This window comes from Neofelis nebulosa, chromosome 4, assembly GCF_028018385.1.
Source record: "Neofelis nebulosa isolate mNeoNeb1 chromosome 4, mNeoNeb1.pri, whole genome shotgun sequence".
Lineage (NCBI taxonomy): Eukaryota > Metazoa > Chordata > Mammalia > Carnivora > Felidae > Neofelis > Neofelis nebulosa.
This window is the reverse complement of record NC_080785.1, coordinates 90,693,837-90,714,796: the sequence shown is the minus strand read 5'-3', so window position 1 is coordinate 90,714,796 and position 20,960 is coordinate 90,693,837. Positions and strand designations below refer to the sequence as shown.

General features: G+C 41.9%; 1 protein-coding gene and 1 long non-coding RNA gene across 6 annotated transcripts in view; one reads left to right on the top strand and one right to left on the bottom strand.

The window, feature by feature from the left end:
* The window catches only part of RINT1 (RAD50 interactor 1), a 30,290-nt gene extending 12,332 nt beyond the window's left edge, over positions 1-17,958 (bottom strand). Inside the window, exons 1-9 of one of the 4 annotated variants that reach the window (XM_058725354.1) lie at positions 17,725-17,897; positions 17,230-17,275; positions 12,598-12,782; positions 8,208-8,449; positions 4,588-4,761; positions 4,339-4,488; positions 3,600-3,756; positions 788-898; positions 463-688 (exon numbers count right to left, since the gene is read on the bottom strand). In XM_058725354.1, coding sequence (XP_058581337.1) covers positions 463-688; positions 788-898; positions 3,600-3,756; positions 4,339-4,488; positions 4,588-4,761; positions 8,208-8,449; positions 12,598-12,782; positions 17,230-17,275; positions 17,725-17,766 — 1,333 coding nt within the window. In that variant the 5' untranslated portion in view covers positions 17,767-17,897. Of the gene's footprint in view, positions 1-462; positions 689-787; positions 899-3,599; positions 3,762-4,338; positions 4,489-4,587; positions 4,762-8,207; positions 8,450-12,597; positions 12,783-17,229; positions 17,276-17,724 lie in introns of those variants that run through there. The other 3 variants (XM_058725353.1, XM_058725355.1, XM_058725356.1) reach the window with 3 other exon arrangements.
* On the top strand, positions 602-20,061 carry LOC131509525 (uncharacterized). Of its 2 annotated transcripts, XR_009260553.1 has the most exons (5): positions 602-712; positions 14,043-14,131; positions 16,468-16,541; positions 18,320-18,460; positions 19,805-20,061. It is a non-coding gene; the product is annotated as an uncharacterized LOC131509525 (long non-coding RNA). The 2 variants fall into 2 exon arrangements; XR_009260554.1 differs by lacking the exons at positions 602-712; positions 14,043-14,131; positions 16,468-16,541 and adding an exon at positions 17,982-18,081 and having other exon boundaries at positions 18,273-18,460.
* Positions 20,062-20,960: the final 899 nt, after the last annotated feature.

The following is a 20,960-nucleotide window of genomic DNA, read 5'->3' as shown; positions in this document are numbered from 1 at the left end:
CAGGTTTTTAGGAGTAATGGTTTTTCTGTAAAAAACAAACAAACAAAAAACCAAATCTACAACCTCCCACCGGTTGCACTATATTTAATACGCTCTGTGTTAGGGTTGAACAAGATTGCCTACTTCTCTCCGCCACCCCTACCCAAAATCTTCAAAATAGTTAAACTGATTAGACAAGCTACATCCAACAGACACTACAAAGAACAGGAAGTACTATGGTACAATCTATAAAACAGTTAGCTGTATCCTATACTGGCTTGACTCTTCCACTCTAGAAACGTGGATGGTGCAAGTACAGGAAAAACTGGTTTGATGGGAAGAAAAGGCAACTTGGTAAACCTTAACCAAGAAAAATTCAGATGCCTCTAGTTTCTACCCAGAGCTGGTGGAGAAAAACACCAAAAGTTAATATACACAAAAGGAGATAATATGCTCTCCACTTGATGGCTACTGAACACTTACATTTTCTCTCCACAGTCAACCACCTCTGAAAACAGGTGTCCTCTGACAGAATATGCATACAGTTGGCAAAAGTGCTGGGATAGCCATAAAGACTGTGCAGCTCCCTTTCGAACAAAAGCACCTCATCTACCAGATGACAGAAGAGATTGTCATCATAGAGCAGACATGGGATGTCTGCAGCTAACTTCTCAAGAACGAGCATCATGAGGCCCCGGGAAAATTCAAGCTGAAAGAAACATGTAAGCAGGAGGTAAGGTAAATGACAGATTATTCGCGGACACACACAACTCTAAAACTGGAACAATTTAAGAACACAGTTTCTTACCCTTGCATTTACCGAAGGGCCTACTTTGTCTAATATTGGCTGAATCTTCTCATCCAGAAACTGAGTGTGATTCCCAATCCACATAAGTACCTGAGCCAAGTACCATTCAGGCTAAGGAAGGAAGTTAAAATAGTCTGAATTCTTAAGTCATTCTGACCAGAAAGTTACAATTAAATGGTTCTAGTTAATTGTATACACATAGCACTTACACAAATTAGGTGAAGATTCTTATAAAAGAACACAATTTCTGCTCTGAACTTTAATCAGATGTTTCCCAATGTACTCCCAACAAATTCCCAAAGGTGGCATAAGTCAGTAAACTCATAAATTTACAATACTGTATGTGTTGAAAACATAGCACTTTGGAGATATGTAAAATGATGAGCATTACAAAGAACCGATAGCCTTTAATTTTGTTTTGTGTTCGGTTTTTTTTTGTAAATTACGTTCCAAAATAACTTTTAAACCTGATTTTCTTCTGGTTTGTCTTTTCAAAAGGTAAAGTAAGAAAAAAATATGCCTTAAAACAGGTAAAATCATAGAAAAGTAAATGTAAATAGGCAGCTTTTTAAATCGTCCCTAGAGATGATTCTACAAACCTTCCAAGTTTTGTTGGACAGGCATTCAAAAACATTTACTGAGTGGTAAATCCCTGTTATGTGCTAGATGCTGGAAATACAAAAGTGAGTAAGGGGCATCCCTAATCTCAGGGGCTGTGTAGTTTAGTCTTGATGACAGAGTGGAAATGTACTTTAGAAAGGAATCAACATGGGGCGCCTGGGTGGCTCAGTTAGTTAAGTGTCCAACTTCTCAGGTCATGATCTTGGGGTTCGTAGGTTCGAGCCCCATGTCAGGCTCTGTGCTGACAGCTCGGAGCCTGGAGCCTGCTTCAGATTCTGTGTCTCCCTCTCTCTCTGCCCCTCCCTCGCTCATATTCTGCCTCTCCTTCCCTCTCTCTCTTTCTCAAATATAAATATTAAAAAAAAAATTAAAATAATTTAAAAAAAAGAAAGGAATCAACATAACTCACAATTTTCTAACCTCAAATTCTTACTGCCTCTCTACATCTGTAGGTTTATTGCCTTGTCTCGCTACTTACTAATTGGTTCTATTCTTCTTTCTACCAACACCTCATCCAAAAAAGGAGGAGATCCATAAAGTACAACAGAATAAACTGAATTTAAGACCCAGAAATCCAATTGCCACTCAACTCCTTCCCGTGCAAACATAACTCCCTATCCCTTGACCCCTTTAAAATTCTATAAAGCCTATAAACTCATTTATAAATGCCACATACAATGCCTGGGGTAAGCCTGGTGCAATAACATATAATTCAAAACACTGAAATGAACCACTCTGCTACTTGCACTGCATTAAGTGTAGCAAAACTTAAGGATAAATAAGGTAGTCTCCACCCCCTGGCAACAGAGTTCTAATTCTCAATAAATTCAATCAAATTTCATTAAAAACAAATGCCTGATTGTTTTTCCGGTCAAGTTAAAGAAAAATCTCAAGAATATCTCCAATATAGGGGCACCTGGTGGCTCAGTCATTTGAGCGTCCGACTCCTGATTTTGGGTCAGGTCATCCAGAGTCCTGGGATCGAGCCCCGCATTGGGCTCCGCACTGAGCATGGAGCCGCTTAAGATTCTTTCTTCCTTCCTCCCTCCCTCCCTCCCTCCCTCCCTCCCTTCTTCCCTTCCTTCTTCCTCCCTTCCTTCTTCCTTCCTTCCTCCCTCCTTCCTTCTTCCTTCCTCCCTCCTTCCTTCCTTCCTCCTTCCTTCTTCCTTCCTTCCTTCTTCCTTCCTCCCTCCTTCCTTCTTCCTTCCTTCCTTCTTCCTTCCTTCCTTCTTCCTTCCTTCCTTCCTTCCTTCCTTCCTTCCTTCCTTCCTTCCTTCCTTCCTTCCTTCTTTCCTTCCTCTCTCTCTCTCTCTCTCCCCTGCCCCCCTGTCCCTCTGTTCCTCCTCACTCACTCACTTCTTTCTCTAAAAAAAAAAAACAAAGAAACAAACAAAAAACAGAGTATCTCCAATATACATGGCTGTAATCCCTCAGCTAAAATGCTGGTGAGATGGTGAGAATTTCCTCAAAGCCATCCCCATCATTCCTTACTTTCTTGTACACACACAAATCATTTAATGTTTTAAATTTTTTTAAGCTTTTCACTTATTTTTTAAATGGTTATCCATTTTTGAGAGAGAGATGGAGGGAGGGAGGAGGGGAGAGAGACAGAGAGAGAGAGCGAGTGGGGAAGGGGCAGAGAGGGAGACAGAGAATCCCAAGCAGGCTCCACACCATTAGCACAGAGCCTGATGCAGGGCTTGAACTGTGAGATCGTGATCTGAGCCCCAACCAAGTGTCAGATGCCCAACCAACTGAGCCACCCAGGCACCTCAGCCATAAATCATGGTAGCATCAGCACTCTGTTCAAAAGTGAATACTCGACTATCTGTGGACTTTCACATCTCTCTCTGATATATATATATATAAGCCTGAAGGAGCAATTCGCACAGTGAAACACGTGGAGCCAGTTGTCACAAGTGCCCCCAACAAATGTCACAGCACACCCAAGGGGCAACTTGAGACACTGGTGAGATGACGTGCTAATGAGTGAGCGTATCCCTCACAAGTGGCATATCAACACAAGTCCCAAAATAGATCTATTAAGGCAAGGACAAAACAGGAATTTAGCTCTTCAGAGAAAAAACAGAAATGTGAATGGGATCGGATTTTAACTTAAACCAGAAAGAGGATTGGGACGCTTAACAACTGCTATTAATAACAACGAAGGACAAGAGTTGGCAAAGCACACCTTGCTTATAACATTAGTCTGTCGGTTCCCTCGGAAGTGATACCTGAACCTTTTCTGAAGGGGAGTCAGCATAATCTGGATGGGCAGGATGACAGACGGGGATGCAGGAAGACAGTATTTTTCTGGAAGTTGTTTTGGCTCAGTAAGTAATTCATCTCTGACATAGTCAAGTCAAGGAAAAAGAAAAGGATACAAAAAAATATATATGCATGGATATATGGATATATACACATATATACACACACGTGTATGTATGTACAGATACACAATATACTTTTCTAACAAATATATTAGATACTAAGTAAAATTAATTATAAGACATAATTTTACATTGCATATGATTTCGTAAAAAGTGCATGAAATATGTTATTAGAATTACCCTGTCTTTCCTAACATAAAAAACAGTAGTGATGAAGGAAACACAATCAAGAATTCCTTTATTAACACTAGATTACTAAACTTTCCTCCCTATTGCCCATTTTTTTTTTTCTGTCGTCCCAAGAGACCTACGTGTGATATAAACCTGGGTCAGTCATATATTTCAGACTGACCCCGCTCCCCCCAACGCTATTCACTCTGAAGGGCACAATCCACCACTCTGCGGGTATTTACAGATCAAGTCCACACCTAGTACTACTGTTTGGCTTCTTGGTCCCTTTCAAAAAGTTTTACTCTCTAGCCACAAATCCACTCTCGAAAAAAAAAGCAATTTTAGTAAGTTTATCTCCAACAAAGATACGAGGTTTGCAGTTTCAGAAGCTGGCAAAACAGTGTCTCCAGGTTACTGTATATCTCAGGGGCACCTGCTGGGCGACTCAAGCCAACAGTCTGAGACTGGGGGGGTGTGATGAATGGCCAGTGAAGCTGGGCTAAAACTTCCTCAAAATCACTGTAACAGAAAAAGCAACACACGTATTTCAGTAAAATACAATGGTCACCGAATATCCATGTGAAAGCACTACCATGAAATAACAGGTGAATTCCTTACCTTGTAAGTTTGTCCTTGAGGATCTTATGCCAGAATTTAACAGTGGCTCTCGTGAAAGCAAGAAGATGAGCACAAGATGATTCCTGAAGCTTGATGTCAAGTTCCGCCATAGACACCAGAGTAGAGGCTGCCTCTGGGACGTTATTGGTCATCAGATATTGCTGAATGTTATCACTGCAAAATGAGGCAAAGCAAACTTCAAAGATAGTCTGTCAAAATTCCAAGTGCAGCAAAAATGACATCTCCCTCCTGTGGTATATAAGGTTCTGTGCAAGGAAGAAGGAGGCAGCCAGAAGTGGCTTTCTTTTTACCAATGTGGCCAAAGCTTAACATTTTTTTCTAGGAAAGCCAGAAATCAAGACTTTCATGCAAAATCAATTAATCAAATCCTTTGAAACAAGCCAAATAAAAGATGTCTTCAGGACAAATTTATCCCGTGAGCCACCATTTTGGCTTATTTGACTTCATAGAGCAAAACATTTTATTTAAAAATGAGATGTTGTGTGTCAACTATACTTGAATAAAAAATTAAAGGGGAGCCTGGGGGGCTCAGTCGGTTAGGTGACTGACTTTGGCCCAGGTCACGATCTCACGGTTCATGAGTTTGAGCCCTGCATCGGGCTCTGTGCTGACAGCTCAGAGCCTGGACTCTGCTTCTGATTCTGTGTCTCCCTCTCTCTGCACCTCCCCTGCTCATGCTCTGTCTCTGTCTCTCAAAAAATAAATAAATGTTGAAAAAAATAATTTAAAAAAATAAAAAAAATTAAAATAAGGAAAAATAAAAATGAGATGTTTCTTTGGATAAAAATAACATCTCATAGCTTAAACAGCTAAGAATAAGGAACAAAATGTGACCTTGTCAATAACTGACGTTGGTTCAGGAGCCGCCCCCTGTAGGAAACCTGAGGCGGGAGTGTACCTCCAGGCATCCTCTGCCGGCCGCCAAAGTGCTGGGACTCCAGTCCCCCGTTTGGTGTATGTTCCTGGGGCACACACAGCGTCCTCCTTAGGAACAGGAATGTGTATTTCCTGCCGAGCTCCACTATGCACTAGCATTTTTTCCTCTCCTCTGAGAGCTGCTTGTGTTTTTCACGGTCACTGCTTCAGGCCTCAGCAAGAATACTTAGCTCGTGTTTTTGTATTATTCTATTTATTCCTGTCAGCTCTTGTGGCCATCCCTTACTCCCATTCTCTCATTTTTCTTTCTTCTCTTTCTCTAATCATTTTTATTAAGATTTCCAACCAGTTTTGTCTTTTATAGCTACTACCAGAATTGAAAGCACTCTTTTGTCCCATTGGGTGTCAAGAAACCCATCATTTCTGCATTTAAAGCACCAGTAGTGGGGCGCCTGGGTGGCGCAGTCGGTTAAGCGTCCGACTTCAGCCAGGTCACGATCTCGCAGTCCGTGAGTTCGAGCCCCGCGTCAGGCTCTGGGCTGATGGCTCAGAGCCTGGAGCCTGTTTCCGATTCTGTGTCTCCCTCTCTCTCTGCCCCTCCCCCGTTCATGCTCTGTCTCTCTCTGTCCCAAAAATAAATAAAAAAAAAAAAAAAAAACAAAAACAAAAAAAAAAAAATAAAGCACCAGTAGTTTTTTGTTTTTTTTTTATGGACTTGTTCTTTTCTTGTTGTTTTTAAAGTTTATTTATTTATTTTGAGAGAGTGCATGTGTGTGAGGGAGGTGGAAGGGCAGAGAGTGAGGGAGAGAGAGAATCCTAAGCAGGCTCCACGCTGTCAGCTCAGAGCCCGACACAGGATTGGAACCCACGAATTGTGAGCTCATGACCTGAGCTGAAATCAAGAGTCGGACGCTCCAGTGACTGAGCCACCAGGATCCCCGTTTATGGGCTTGTTCTGATGGTCAGCATGCACGGAGCCTGCTCCCCTGTAAGGTTCTTCCCTGTGCGTCATGGCAAATTAAAACCTTTTTGCTGATTTCCCACTTCAAAGAAACATAAATCCAAAGTAAGTGTTGCATTATGTTAAAAGGAAGACTGCTGTGTTTAAGAAATGTACAAATGTTACAAAACAATGTAAAATGTACACAAAAGCACAGACTAAGGGAGGACTCCTTTCCAGGACACAGTAAAGTAGCTCTCCACACAACACAGCATCATGAATGGCATTCAGAGCACAGAAAAAGCTAGGGAAACAGGGTTTGTGCATAATCACACTGCGATACTGTGGTATTCAAGAAGCAGAGCTAATAAAAGATGGTAGTTCTAAGGAAAAAACTAATTGTTTAAAAAAGAGAAAGTGCTACAGAATAAAAAGCAGGTTAATGTTAGAGAGAAACTAGATGAGGAAAATCTTAAAAACCCAAAGGAAAACAGAAATAGAGATTTATCACCTCGAGAGCAAAGAACATGTTGTTAAGGAGAAATAGCTATGCTCTATTTGATTATGAACTTGATTCCTATTTCTAATATGATGCCCAGGGCAAACTTGTCTTAAACAATCCCAACACCAGAAAAAGGCTATCCATAACCATACTCCTATGTTAATTAACCTATTGCTTTGGCTCCTACAAGAGTGAGGCTTTTAAACAACTTACTCTACTTAATAATAAGGTTATTAACATTGCTCCTTGTTGGTGTTTTCCTCCAGAGGGGCAAAGAAAAATGAAGTAAAAAGTAGCAAGATTTAAAATCTGTTCACCCCAAATAATTTATCCCAACAAGGAGATGATCTAAAAAGTTTAAATTGATTTCTGGAATCACTGGTAACACTACAATCTTAGGTGTATCATTTTTTCTGTAAATGTTAAACTTATATATGCAAAACAAAGACTTCACACCATGCTGAGAGGTAAAATTCTTTAAAATCTCGGGAAATACACAGGACAAAGTGATACTGCATTACTCTCTGGAAGACGTAACATAAAATATATTAACTCTGATACACAATGGGACACTAAGACTCTTGGATGACTTTTCTTCTTCAAGTCTTCCAGACAATATTAATGGTTGCTGACAGCTTTGAGCAAGAGTAGCTAAAACAAAGCACGATGGAACCATGCAGTATGGAGGGGCTGGGGGACTATATCAAAAACCAAATAATTTTGCCAATCTAGACAGAAATGTTAATTTAGCTTGTTTGAAAGACAATACCAGACACTCTCAGTTAACACTAGTGATTCAATTCAGAATTAAATTCAGAAAGAAGTGTGTACTTTTTTTCCTCTACCCACAGGTAGCAAAACTGTTACTTAAGAATACTGTACATCTCTTATTAGAGGATTCCCATTGAAAGAAATTCAAATTTTAGAGAAAGCAATCCATTTTATTAAGTGATCGTGTCTAAAAAGTAATATTACCACGTTGAAGAGTTGTTTATTAATTTGGTATTACAAATAATAGTTTTTATTTTGTGTTCACAATACAACTACAGGACTTAAAATTTTTACTTAGATCACTTTCTTTCAAATGCAAATTAAGCTCCCTGAAAAGTTTATGTTCATTCACAAAAAAGGAAAATCATTATAATACTATTTTCATAACAACCAGGAAAATTACATTATTATAATCTTTAATTAACTCAATTATTTAATGGCATGCATGCACTGCTAAGACAGAGCCTCAAAGGAAAATAATAATTATGAGAACAAAGAAGCCCTTTTTACCTTAGTTCTTCAATTTGTGAAATCCATTTAAGGTAAGCAAGATGGCGCTCAATCTCTTCAATTTGGTTAATCATGGCCCCCAGATCTTCCATCCAGGGCTGTGCGGTCAGCAAATGGCTGTTAATGGAACTGAAGAGATGAGTTTCTTGCTCCAGAAACTGATTAAGAAATTGCTTTGATTCTTCTGCATTTTTTAAGGCACTCTGAATTCTTTTAGGGATTTCTGATGAAATTGTAAGTACCTGATTGTAACAAAAACAAAAAACAGCAGCAATCAGATAAAATTTTCACACTTTTTTTTTTTTTTAATGTTTATTTTTGAGAGAGAAAAAGCACCACTGGGGGAGGGATAGAGAGAAAGGGAGACAGAGGATCGGAAAGTGGGTTCTGAGCACAGAGCCCGATGCAGGGCTCAAACTCAAGACCCACGAGATCATGACCTGAGCAGAAGTCGGACGCTTAACTGACTGAGCCACCCAGGAGCCCCCTTGTAATGTTTTAATTAGATTATCATCTTCAAAATACATGTTTGTTCTAAAAGAATTGAAAATTGTCAATTATAAGCTTCAAAAGAAAGGTGCGATTTCTGCCTCCTGCACCAACCAAACCTAAACACAAAATGCCGTACGTGGGGATGTGTGGGCAGCAGCAGATGCCCCTGTAAGCACCTCTGCATCTTTCATGAAGCTCAGCACTTTCAGAGGGTCCAGACAGAGAATTTTCTTATGCTTTATCTACCAAACACTTTCCTTCAAAAAAAAATGAAGTTCTATTCTAAAAGTCTGAGTACATGTTTGTTGCAAAAGTGACCCTGGTGATTCTGATTGACGTCTACGGCAAGAACCATTGACTTGGGAAGATAATATACAGGTAACACCTTTAGATGTGGTATTTACTAATTCTTCTTCTAGCACATGGAAAAACATATACAAGTATTAGGTATCAATACAACATAAAGACTATTCTAGAGGAATTTCAATTGAATCTAGACTGATTAGACACTTTGTGCGAGGCACTGTGCTAGGAACAGATAAATAAGACATGGTGTCTGCCCTTAAGCTCAGTTCATATGGGAGAGAAATGGAAGCAAATAACTACTGTATTATGGGACTGATGCAATAAAAGATAGATGCTAGGTACAATGGTGTCTGAAGGTAGTGCCTCCCAAACCTGAATGTACACAGGAATTGCCTAGACAGCTGGTGTAATGCAAATGTGAGTTGTTAAGACTGAAGTAGGGACTGACATTCTGCGTTTCCAACAAGCTCCCACGCTTTGGATAATGAGGTGTTGAGATGCAAGGCAACTGGGCTTACATGGCTCCTGCAAAGACCTCTACAGGGCCGGTGGGAATTTTCTGGGGAACTTTGGAAGGAAAGGACATTCCAGACAAAAGGAACGGCTCAGTCATAATGAGAGACCAGCAAAGCTGAGTAAGGCACATAATACAGTTCAAGAACACATAGAAAGAAGAGACGACCCTAGGGGCACCTGGGTGGCTCAGTCGGGTCGGACTGCAGCTCAGGTCATATCTTGAGGTTCATGGGTTTGAGCCCCACATCTGTGATGTCAGCTCAGAGCCTGGAGCCTGCTTTGGATTCTGTGTCTCCTTGTCTCTATGCCCCTCCCCTGCTCATCCTCTGTCTCTCTCTGTCTCTCAAAAATAAATAAATAATGTTAAAAGAAAAAAAAAAAAAAGAAGAGACAAACCTAGATTGGTAGGGAGAGGCGAGATCAGAGAAGCATCTTGTGCCTTAGAAGGATATGGGCTTTTTCCAACAGGCAATGGGAATCCATTAAGAGTTTAAAAAAATTTTTTGTTAACGTTTATTCATTTTTTGAGAGACTGAGCATGAGCAAGGGAGAGGCAGAGAGAGAGAGGGAGTCACAGAATCTGAAGCAGGCTCCAAGCTCTGAGCTGTCAGCACAGAGCCTGACACAGGGCTCGAACTCACTCACAAGGCCGTAGGATCATGACCTGAGCTGAAGTCGGACGCTCAACCGACTGAGCCAGCCAGGCGCCCCACCATTAAGAGTTTTTAATAAGGGAATCATTCAGTTAGATTTATGATTTGGAAAGTCAGGGACGGCTGGCTGGCATAGTTGGGGGAGCACGAGACTCCTGATGTAGGGGTTGTAAGTTTGAGCCCTGTGTTGGGTATAGAGATTACTTAAAATAAAAAATCTAAAAAAAAAAAAAGGTAATGTGATAAACAATTATGTTTATTCTCATACTATTTGTAGTACTAAAAAGTGGAAACAGCAAAAATGTCCACTAGTAAGGGCCTAGTTAAATTACGTACAACCATAGTTGAATACCATAAAACCATTCAAAAAGAGAGATCTATATACATTGATAGGAAAGCAAGTCATGTATTACATTAATTATAAAAAGTTAAGCCATGCATATTTTAAGTATACACGCGCTTACACAATACAGAAAAGACTGTAACTATATTTTATATATATTTGCTTATTCATACATGATATCATTTCTGTAATGGATAAAAATGAGCGATGGTTACTGCAGGATGGGAAGGAAGCAGAAGACGGGCAAACTGCCATCCAGTGTGTGACAGGCTGCAGCCCTAAACTAGGTGAACTGGGTGGCGGCAGAGACAGGAAGGGGGCAAAGGTCAGATGTTCTGGAGATGGGATAGAGGAGGCAGGATGACTGGCAATCTTAGTAAGGTTCCCAGGCTTCAGGCCCGGGTGACAGGCAGATAGTGGCGCCATTTTCCAAGAAAGGGAAGCATGTGAAGACACAGAGCAGTACAGTTTGGGACATGCTGAATTTAAGGTTCAGTTAGGGGCTTTGGCAGCAGCTTCTGGGGTCATCGGAGAAACAAGCCTGTTTGGGAAGTGGAGACAGACACAAAGAAAGGGGACTTCTTGAGGAAGCCTAACAACAAAAGGGAGGGACTAGCACTGGCTAAGAGATGAGGGGGGAGTGTTCTGTTTTCAGGAAGAGCCGTGGGCGTGTCCCTACGCTGAGGGGACAGGACTGGCTGAGGAGCAGAGGAGGAAACTATAAAACCACGAAGCAACATCACTCCGGTGGCAGGTAGAATGTGAGGCACGAGGACAGCCGTAGACTGATCTTCGGCTGAATTAAGAAGTAGACATGGCTGCAAAGAAGTTTGTGGAATGTGGGGTAGACTGTTCAATAGAGTCATGCTAAGCAGCCTTCATCTTTTCTATTTGGGAAGACAGAATGGCCAGATGGGGTAGGTATCCTGGGGAGAATTTGTAAGAACAAATGAGGGGAGTGGCAGAGGAGCCGACCTTCCCAAGGAAGGAGCCCTGGAGACCACATATCAGGGCTGGCATCCATCTGCTCAGCCCGTGACTTCCTCAGAGAGCCCACTACAACTTGGCCACAGGCGTGGATGGACGGGGTGGGGCTGGGCCATGCTTAGGAGAATAGGGCAGACATGGTGGAAAAACCGGAAAGGTGAGGGCTGAGGGGGTGGGGATGGGGGAACAAAGGATGGCTATCAACCCAGGGCTAACACAGGAACATACCCACACACTTAACCCAATGTAGCAGTTACATGATATAAATCTTTTATCCTTGACACACTGTTCCAAGTACATGGATCCACTTATTTTTTTAAGATTACATTCATTGGGTTTTTTAAACACCATTTTAAGTAATAATTTCACTGTAAAAAGAAAATACCTGAAAATACAGAAAGATGTAAAGAATATGAATCACCTGTTAACCAACCACTCAGAAATAACCATTATTATGTCATACTTATTTTCAGGTTTTCTCCTCATGAGCGCACATATAAAAAGTTTGGAATGATGGTGTTATGACATTTTTGTACACCATGAATTACTTCCTTGACTTTAAAAGTCACTGTATGAAAAACTCCTTAAAATGTTAGCTGTCAGGGGTGCCTGGGTGGCTCAGTTGGTTAAGTGGCCAACTTCAGCTCAGGTCATGATCTCACGGTTTGTGAGTTCAAGCCCCAAGTCGGGCTCTGTGCTGACAGCTCAGAGCCTGGAGCCTGCTTTGAATTCTGTCTCTATCTCTCTGCCCCTCCCCCACTCCCTCCCTCTCTCTCTCTCTCTCTCTCTCTCTCTCTCTTTCTCTCTCTCTCTCTTAAATAAACATTAAAAAACAATTTTTTTCATGTTAGCTGTCATTATGTTTTTAAGACCTAAATCAGATCAGCAGGAACTTTGTCTTTTACATAATTTGTAAAGTACCTAGCACATTGTAGGTCCTTAAAACCTATTAAACAGTTTTAAATGACTAGACTATTTGTCATAATCTGTATCTTCAAAATTCCCTAGAACAACAGTGATATATAATAATGGTGATGTCTATATTATGTCATTGAACAATTCTGGTATTATTTCAATGAGTTTTAATACTTGCCTGTTCTTCTAACTGCATTTTATTTTCTGTCATCTGTTCTATGAGTTTATCAAGTTTCTTTAAAGATTTAAGGTCATTTCCAACTTCTTTTTCTATAAATGCAGACACGTAGGAAGTGAGATCACCATTATCTGTATCTTCACTGACTTGTTCATTTCCAAAAAGAGCTGCAATATTTATGTCATCTAAAATGAAAGAATAACAATTATTTAACATTACCAAGCACCACAGGATTAAAGGAAATACAAAAGATATACAAAGGGGGGCACCTGAGTGGCTCAGTCAGTTAAGTGTCCGACTTCAGCTCAGGTCATGATCTCAGAGTGTGAGTTCGAGACCCACATCAGGTTCTCTGCTGTCAGCATAGAGCCTGCTTCAGATCCTCTGTCCCTCTCTCTCTCTGCTTGCATGCTCTCTTTCTCTCAAAAATAAACATTTTTTAAAAAAGGAATTCTTTTAAAAAATGCCTTAAAAAAAGAAAAAATAGTATTGAAAGATTTTGAGTCTATGAAAAAAATTGAAAAGGTGACCGAGTAAAAACTCTTCCTTACGTAAGAGTAAAAAAGTTGGGTTTTAAAAAATGCTTATTTATTTATTTTGAGAGAGAGAGCAAGAGAGAGCATGCATGGAGGAGGAGTAGAGAGAGAGAGGGAGAGAGAATCCCAAGCAGGCTCATGCTATCAATGCAGAGCCCGATGTGGATTTCACAAACCGTGAATCATGACCTCAGCTGACATCAAAGTCAGACGCCTAACTGACTGAGCCACCCAGGAGCCCCGAGTAAAAAAGTTTTAAAAGCTTCAAATGCCATTATACAAAACTTTCCATGTCAGAAAAAGGAAAAAAGGAGCTTGAGAGAAAACACAAATTACTAAGGAAAATTCAAAATGACTGATGCAACCACTAAATTGCACAGTCCGACGTGAGGATCCTTCTGTGGCAAATAAACTAGACTCACACCAATCCACAGTGTACATATTAAATGTGACAAAAACAGGTGATTTGGAGCCCTGAGCCATTTCTCGGGAAGAGTGGGAGCAGAGGAAACATGGACGGTGGCTGAGCAAACAATGTGCAGTGAAACCAGGAGCTCCTGGGTAGCTTTGCTCCCATCCCATTTAGCATGTGGGCAGATTTCCCTAAGAGCCCGTTCCTTACTCTCTGCCTGAAACCTAGCATTGCCTATCGTTTCCACGTCAGTTTTTCACTCTGCAAGCGTCTATACCTTCTTCCAGTATCCACAATGTTTAAGGCAAAATTAAGCAATTTAAGCTGCCTCTAATTCTTTGTGGAAAGAGGCAAGATTCAGATACATAAATAAAAAATGTTCAATTTTTATTTAAAGAAACAAACTTCTAGTAAATGCTTGATTCACTTCAAAGGCAATTAAGTGATCTTCCACTGTCCTAAATTTCTGGACCGACAGCACTGCTCCTCTCTTCCAGAGTATCTCCAGCTCTATATCTGTTCCAGGGCAGATGTGCCCTAAGCGCCAGAGAAAGCGGAAGGCCACAGCAGCTTCCTGACAAAGAAGGTAAGTGACAAGATTCCCAATGGCTGCCGCGTCTCTTTCCACACCACCCTGGTGTGCTGAGATACACTGTTTCCTCTGTAGTATCTGTTTCCATGTGCAGGCTATTCCCTTTTGGTAACTCATGGAATCCTTCCAGCAGAAGGTTAGGAAACTCGGTATAATGGTAGCTGCGAGCGTGCCACTGTGGGGTCCCTAGGCTCCCTGCTGCCCAACATGCTTGACTCCACTCAGTCCACGGTGTGAATTATTCCGCAGACAGGGCTTAATCTCCCTAGATTTGAGTAGCACCTACAGATTACAAAAAAAAAAAGATAATGTAGAAGTGTAAGAGGAACAGCAATTGATTTCCAGATGAAAGTAAATGCTATAAAATAAGGCCCCAGAGAAAAAGCAGACTTCCTGGAAACCAAACCTTAGAATAAACCTGAACATGCAGTGCATTTCTCTACCTCAGGTTTAACTAAAGGATGTGGTCCTCCCTAAACAAACCATTCACGGTGTTTGTTTGTAAACAAATGAAAAGCTTGATTGTACTAGTGTATGTTTAGTTACAAAGACTACAGCAATTTCTAAAAAAAAAAAAACAAAAGAAAAAAGAAAAACAAAAAAAAGTGTGTGTGTGAGAGAGAAAGCTGGGGAAACAATACGGAGCCTCCTGGGGAGCAATACTGGTTGAACTTTGCCTCTGTTCTTCCTGGAGCTGCCCTTGTACAAGTTGGCTCTTCACCAAAAATGAAGTTTTAAGAAAGCAGCAATGAGAGAAGGCAAGAGGTTAGACAAGAGATTATGATCAGCCTCATTACGAAACAACTGTTACTTCTGATCAAATGAAAATATGAAAAGAGAGAGAGAGAGATATGCCTAAATGCAAAATGTAACTGTCAGATTTTGCTCGTTTAGGATTAAGAGAATACATACCAATGTGTTTAGTACTAGGTTATGTTCCTCCCCCAGCCCCCAAACCCTAATTTTCCTTTGTTCTATTCAACTTATGAGTATTCAAAGTGCGTCCATGTGCTATGAGAAGCAGTAGCCCACCAGTAACTAGGAGCAAAACTAGCATAAATCTATGCCTTGACTTCCCAACTATAAATTGTACCATTTGCCCAGCTGACACCTAAAGGTTATACATGGCATTAAAATCCATGTTTCCTGACCCTCCACCCAAGTTTCTTACTTTTTTTCTCCTTCAAATATGAGAATAGGCTGGTTTGCATCAAACTTCATTAATGCAGAATCCATCTACAGTTATGGACAAGAGTCACGGTGTCCTCTTTTTCTAGTTTAATCTTGAATAAAACAAGTACATTGAACATTGCATCTGCAGACACCTAGAGGCAGGGCTTTGTGGAGGGAATGTTTTCCTGTAGGTTAGGGAGCAAATTCTATCTACATTTACTTTTACTTACTGTTTTTTTTATTTAAAAATTTTTTTTGCGGGGGGCACCTGCGTGGCTCAGTCGGTTGAGCCTTGGACTCTTGATTTCACCTCAGGTCCTGATTTCATGGTTTGTGGGATCGAGCCCCACATCGACTGTCTTGTGGAGCCTGCCTGAAATACTTTCTCTCTTTCTCTCTCAAAATAAATACATAAACATTAAAAAAAATTTTTTTTTTTTTGCACCTAGTTTTAAATTCTATTCTTTTGACATCACCATTTAAATGCAGTAAGTACATTCTTGGTCAAATGACGTTCTTTAAGATGACACACTGGTGATTTGGGAGGTTTTTATGACTCTCCTTTTCTGTTTCTTGTAATAAGCACCCCTAACTGCAAACAAGTTGACCAAGCCACCAAAGGAGGGATAAGGACAAAGTCTATAGTCTGTGTCTATCATTCTACTAAATGACATCTCAGTAGGCATCAACTTCTCAGGCATCTGAATGGGCAAAGGTGGGAAAGGGAAGGGTTTAACTAAAAGATAGAGGGTACTCTCCAATCTTTTAAAAAAGGAGCTGAGCTATGACTGTCAAGTGCTATGGGCTACTTAGAGCTTTCCTTCCGAGGCAGAATGTATCCGCAGGCATGGTAAGGGCAAGCCTAATTCCTGAAGGCATTATGGTAATGTGGGCACCCTTCCTCCTACCACTACTCATTCCTAGACTATTTGCCATGGTCAGAAGAACCAAAAACCCTCTGATGGAAAAGCTGTTACATGCCTTTCCCCTTCCTCCCCCAATAAACTTCACTTCAAAAGCCACTGAAGATTCCCTGATTTCCAGAAGCCTGCCATGCTTAGCTCATTACAGTAAAATGACAAATGTCCACATCCCTGATGTGCTCCTGTCCTCGATAGGAAGTGGAGATGCTGACCTTTTCCCTCTTCCTTGTCCAGACCAAGATTCAGGAAACAAGTTATCCCTTGTATTTTTCTTCCCAGATCAACTTTTACTGGCAAATTCACTGAAGGTAAAGTACCACCAAACAATTACCATTTTGACTCCAATTAAGGCGGTGGTCATCTCTCCTAGATCATTAGCCCCTCCCAAATTCCTGACGCTTGATAAGTTGTTGCTTCATTAAAATAACAGGCAGAGGGGCGCCTGGGTGGCGCAGTCGGTTAAGCGTCCGACTTCAGCCAGGTCACGATCTCGCGGTCCGTGAGTTCGAGCCCCGCATCAGGCTCTGGGCCGATGGCTCGGAGCCTGGAGCCTGTTTCCGATTCTGTGTCTCCCTCTCTCTCTGCCCCTCCCCCGTTCATGCTCTGTCTCTCTCTGTCCCAAAAATAAATAAAAAACGTTGGGGAAAAAAATTTTTTTAAATAAATAAATAAATAAAATAACAGGCAGGCCCCAATTATTCTGAATTGGTGTGAGGGGCGGACTCCAGTGAAACTACACCAGTCCTGCACTAAGTCCGGGTCAGGGAGTGCTTATCTTCAAATTATCCCACATTTTACAATTTTATAAAGAAAGATAGGTGCATGATGATAACCAGCACTTAATACAATGCAAGTATATTGTACCAAAAAAAAAAAAAAGGAGAGATTCATCTTAAAGACAACAGGCTACGACTCTTCTGCTCCGCAGACCCTGGAGGGCTGAGCTTAGGAGAGATGGCTGGGTAAAGAATGGTAAGGTGTTTCGAGTCTGCTTACTTTTCTCCTCGACGTCCTTCCTTTCGTTACCACTTTCAGGGCAGCACTAGAAAAATAGGTGTAACAAACACATTAAGACTGGAGTGATAGGTGGAATTCCTCAGGATTCCCAGAGGGCGCGAGGTCCCAGACTCCCTCCCCTGGGGTCTTCCTGAGGGATCAGGGCAATCTGACGCAGGTGGCCCTGAGGACCACCACTGCCACCTCCCCAGAACCGCTGGAGTTACCTTGCCCAGCCTTCAGGGCATGTCTCTACGTCCCTAGAGACAACTATCTGTGTCATCTCATCAGGGTCGCCAGAGCCACCGCACTGGGACCACCTTCTCTGGGAGGTCCGTGCCACCTCGCCAGATTGGAAGGCCTGTCTCCCCGGGCCACGGAAACCACGTCCCCAGGCCGCCAGGGCCACCTCACCGACGCAATCTCCTTTGGGAGATCTGTGCCACCTCCCCGAGCTACCAGCGTCCCCTCCCCGGGCCACCAGGGCCGCCTCACCGGGGCTGCCGGCGCCTTGCCGATCTCGGCGGCCGGGAGCATCCCGTCTCCGCGCGAGTCCTCGGCTCCATGAGCAGCCAGCGTGGCTTGTAGAGTTCCGCTGAGGCCAGCGGCCAGACACCGGTTCTCCCTGGGAGACCGTGGGGCTGGGCGCCACCTCTACTTCCCCTCGCCGTCTCTCTGATTTCTTCCTCTCCTCCCAGAGAGGCCCTGCCCGTGCAGCCGCCAGCCATGCGCGGTGGCGCCCTCTGCTGGCAGGGGGCCAGCTCCCCAGGCTCTCGGGAGAAAGGGGGGCGGGCCTTCTCAACCTCCGCCACACCTCCACCTCGCGGGGGTCCTTGCGGATGGAGCTTGAAGGTACCCCACCCTCTACACCATAAATTCCTTGTGAACTTGTGTAAATTCCTTGTGTTCAGCTTATCCTTTAGATGAGACCCCAGATGTTCTCGGAGTGTGAGGGGGCTTGTTGGCTAACTTTAATGTAATTTGGTCGGCCTGTTTCGTTGGGGGAAATTCCAATGTCATTATCTTGGGATCTTTCTTTTAAGGCTGATCAGACCCAGCTAGAGATGACCCTCCACTTTCCTGCCTGTAGGGTGCAGATCTGGTTGTAAACGACTGGGAGCTGAATGGCAGAAGAGGACTCAGCATCAAATATGCACTTTACCCTGTGCAGAGGCCCAAAAAACGTGGCCTTTTACAAGAAGGAGGAACATGAGGGATCTGGAAGCAAGAAGTAGGTAGAGGACGCAGGGATTCGACTTCAAAAACAAACATGGGAGGTGGTACCAAAAAGACTAAAACAAAGGAGGGTGGGAGGGAACAACCCATAGAGGAAACCATTTAGTGAGAAGAAAATTTTAAAATATATATATTCTGTATACATTGTCTATATACATTGTACATAGAATATATATAATCAATATCTTGAGATGTGAGGTACCACTACAACCATAAAACAATAAATAACAGGATACTATTTTTAAAAGAGTATTTAGAGGGGCGCCTGGGTGGCTTAGCCGGTTGAGTGTTGGACTTGATCTCGCACAGGTCATGAGCTCACCATTCATGAGTTTGAGCCCCGGGTGGGGCTCAGCACAGAGTCTGCTTGGGATTATCCCCTTCTCTCTCTGCCCCTCACCTGCTCACTTGCTCTCGTTCTCTCTCTCTCAAAAGAAATAAACATTAAAATAAATAAATAAAAAGAGTATTCAGAGACAAATATGATTGCAGAAATGGAAAGTTCAATAAAAGAGTTGGAAGATAAATGTTGGGAAATATCTGAGGGGGGGGGGAAGCAAAAGGACAAAGAAATGAAAAATAAGAAAGAAAGAAAAAAAAAGAAATTAGAGGACCACTGCAGGAGATCCAAAATCTGAAAAATAAGAGTTCCAAAAGAAAAACCAATCACTCCTTAGGGAAGGAATGATCATCACCAAAAAATTCAAGACAATGTCTCCAAACTAAAAGTCACGAGTTTCCAGATTAAAAGGGCCCACTGAGTGCCCAGCACAATGGATAAAAGATGACTCATCCCAAACCATCATTGTGAAATTGTAGGACATGGGGGTGGGGGGGGGTGAGGGGGGAACAGACAATCCTAAGCTTCTAGAGAGAAAAACAGATCACTTAAAGAGTCAAGAGTGAACATAACTTTCAATTTCTCAACAGTCACAAAGAAAGCTAGAAGACATAGGAGCAAATTCTTTTTTTTTTTTTAATGTTTATTCATTTTTGAGAGAGAGCATGAGCGAGGGAGGAGCAGAGAGAGAGGAGGCAGAGGATCCAAAGCAGGCTCTGCGCTGACAGCAGCCAGCCTGATTCAGGGCTTGAACTCAATAAACCGTGAGATCATGACCTGAGCCAAAGTCTGACACTTAGCCGACTGAGCCAACCAACTGAGCCACCCAGGTACCCCATAGGAGCAAATTCTATCAAATTTCAAAAGGAGATTTATTTCAAACTAGTATTCTACACCTGATGAGTCAAATACCAATCAAGTGTGGGTAAACAATAAAGGTATGTCCAAACATTCAAAGATCTCAAAAAATTTCCCTTTCATTTACTTTTCCTTCCTCAGGATGCTTCTGGAGGTTGTGCTCTACTAAAATGAGGGACTAAACAAAGAAAAAAAGAAGATATAGGATATAGGAAACAGAAGATATAATGCAGGAGAAAAATGATTTGAGAGGCCCTGACAACAATTCTTCACTAGACATGGATTGGTACAGGTCCAGAAGGCCCAGAAGAGACTCCATTTTCAGATGAAACTGATAGAACACCTCATCCATCTAAGTCTTGGGAAGCAGAGATTGAAACAATCGTTAAAAAGTTTGGGCTTGGGGCGCCTGGGTGGCGCAGTCGGTTAAGCGTCCGACTTCAGCCAGGTCACGATCTCGCGGTCCGTGAGTTCGAGCCCCGCGTCAGGCTCTGGGCTGATGGCTCGGAGCCTGGAGCCTGTTTCCGATTCTGTGTCTCCCTCTCTCTCTGCCCCTCCCCCGTTCATGCTCTGTCTCTGTCTGTCCCAAAAATAAAAAAAAATAAAAAAAAAAAAAAATTAAAAAAAAAAAAGTTTGGGCTTGGCTTGGTGATGGATAGTAAACCAAAATAAGATAATAACTGCAGGAAAAACAAAAAGCTGAGCAGGAGAAGAAAAGTGATCATAGTATATACTGCTTGGCCCAAGATGTAAGTAATGTTTACCTAATCATAATGAAGTAAACAAAAACCTATTAGAAAAGGACAATATAACTAGATTGAGCAGATCAAAGGATGAAAAGTGTGGTGGTGGTGGGGAAAAGGATAGGGAAAGAAAGAAGAACTAAATCCTCATTTCCCACTAAGTGAAATCAACAGATAATGCCTAGAAGTGAGATATCGAGAAATAGCAATGCACACATTTTATATAGAGAACTGAAAGTAAATATCAAAATAACCAGTTAAAAGACAAAAATGACTGCCTTTAAGGAGGGGGAAATTGGTAAGGGGGGGGTACAGTCTCTGCTCTTTCATTGCAATTTATAAGATTTCTACAGAATTATTTGGCTCTAAATCACAGACATGCATACTCTGATAAAAATTAAAAATAACATTAAAGGGAAAAAAAGATTGCTCTAAACCCAGATTTTTGCTTCTGGGGAATTCACTTCTGGTAAGGGAAACAGAAATGAAAATAAATTAAGATTGAATGCAGTAGGCTCAACAACGGAAATGTTTGCAATGACTGAGGGAGCACA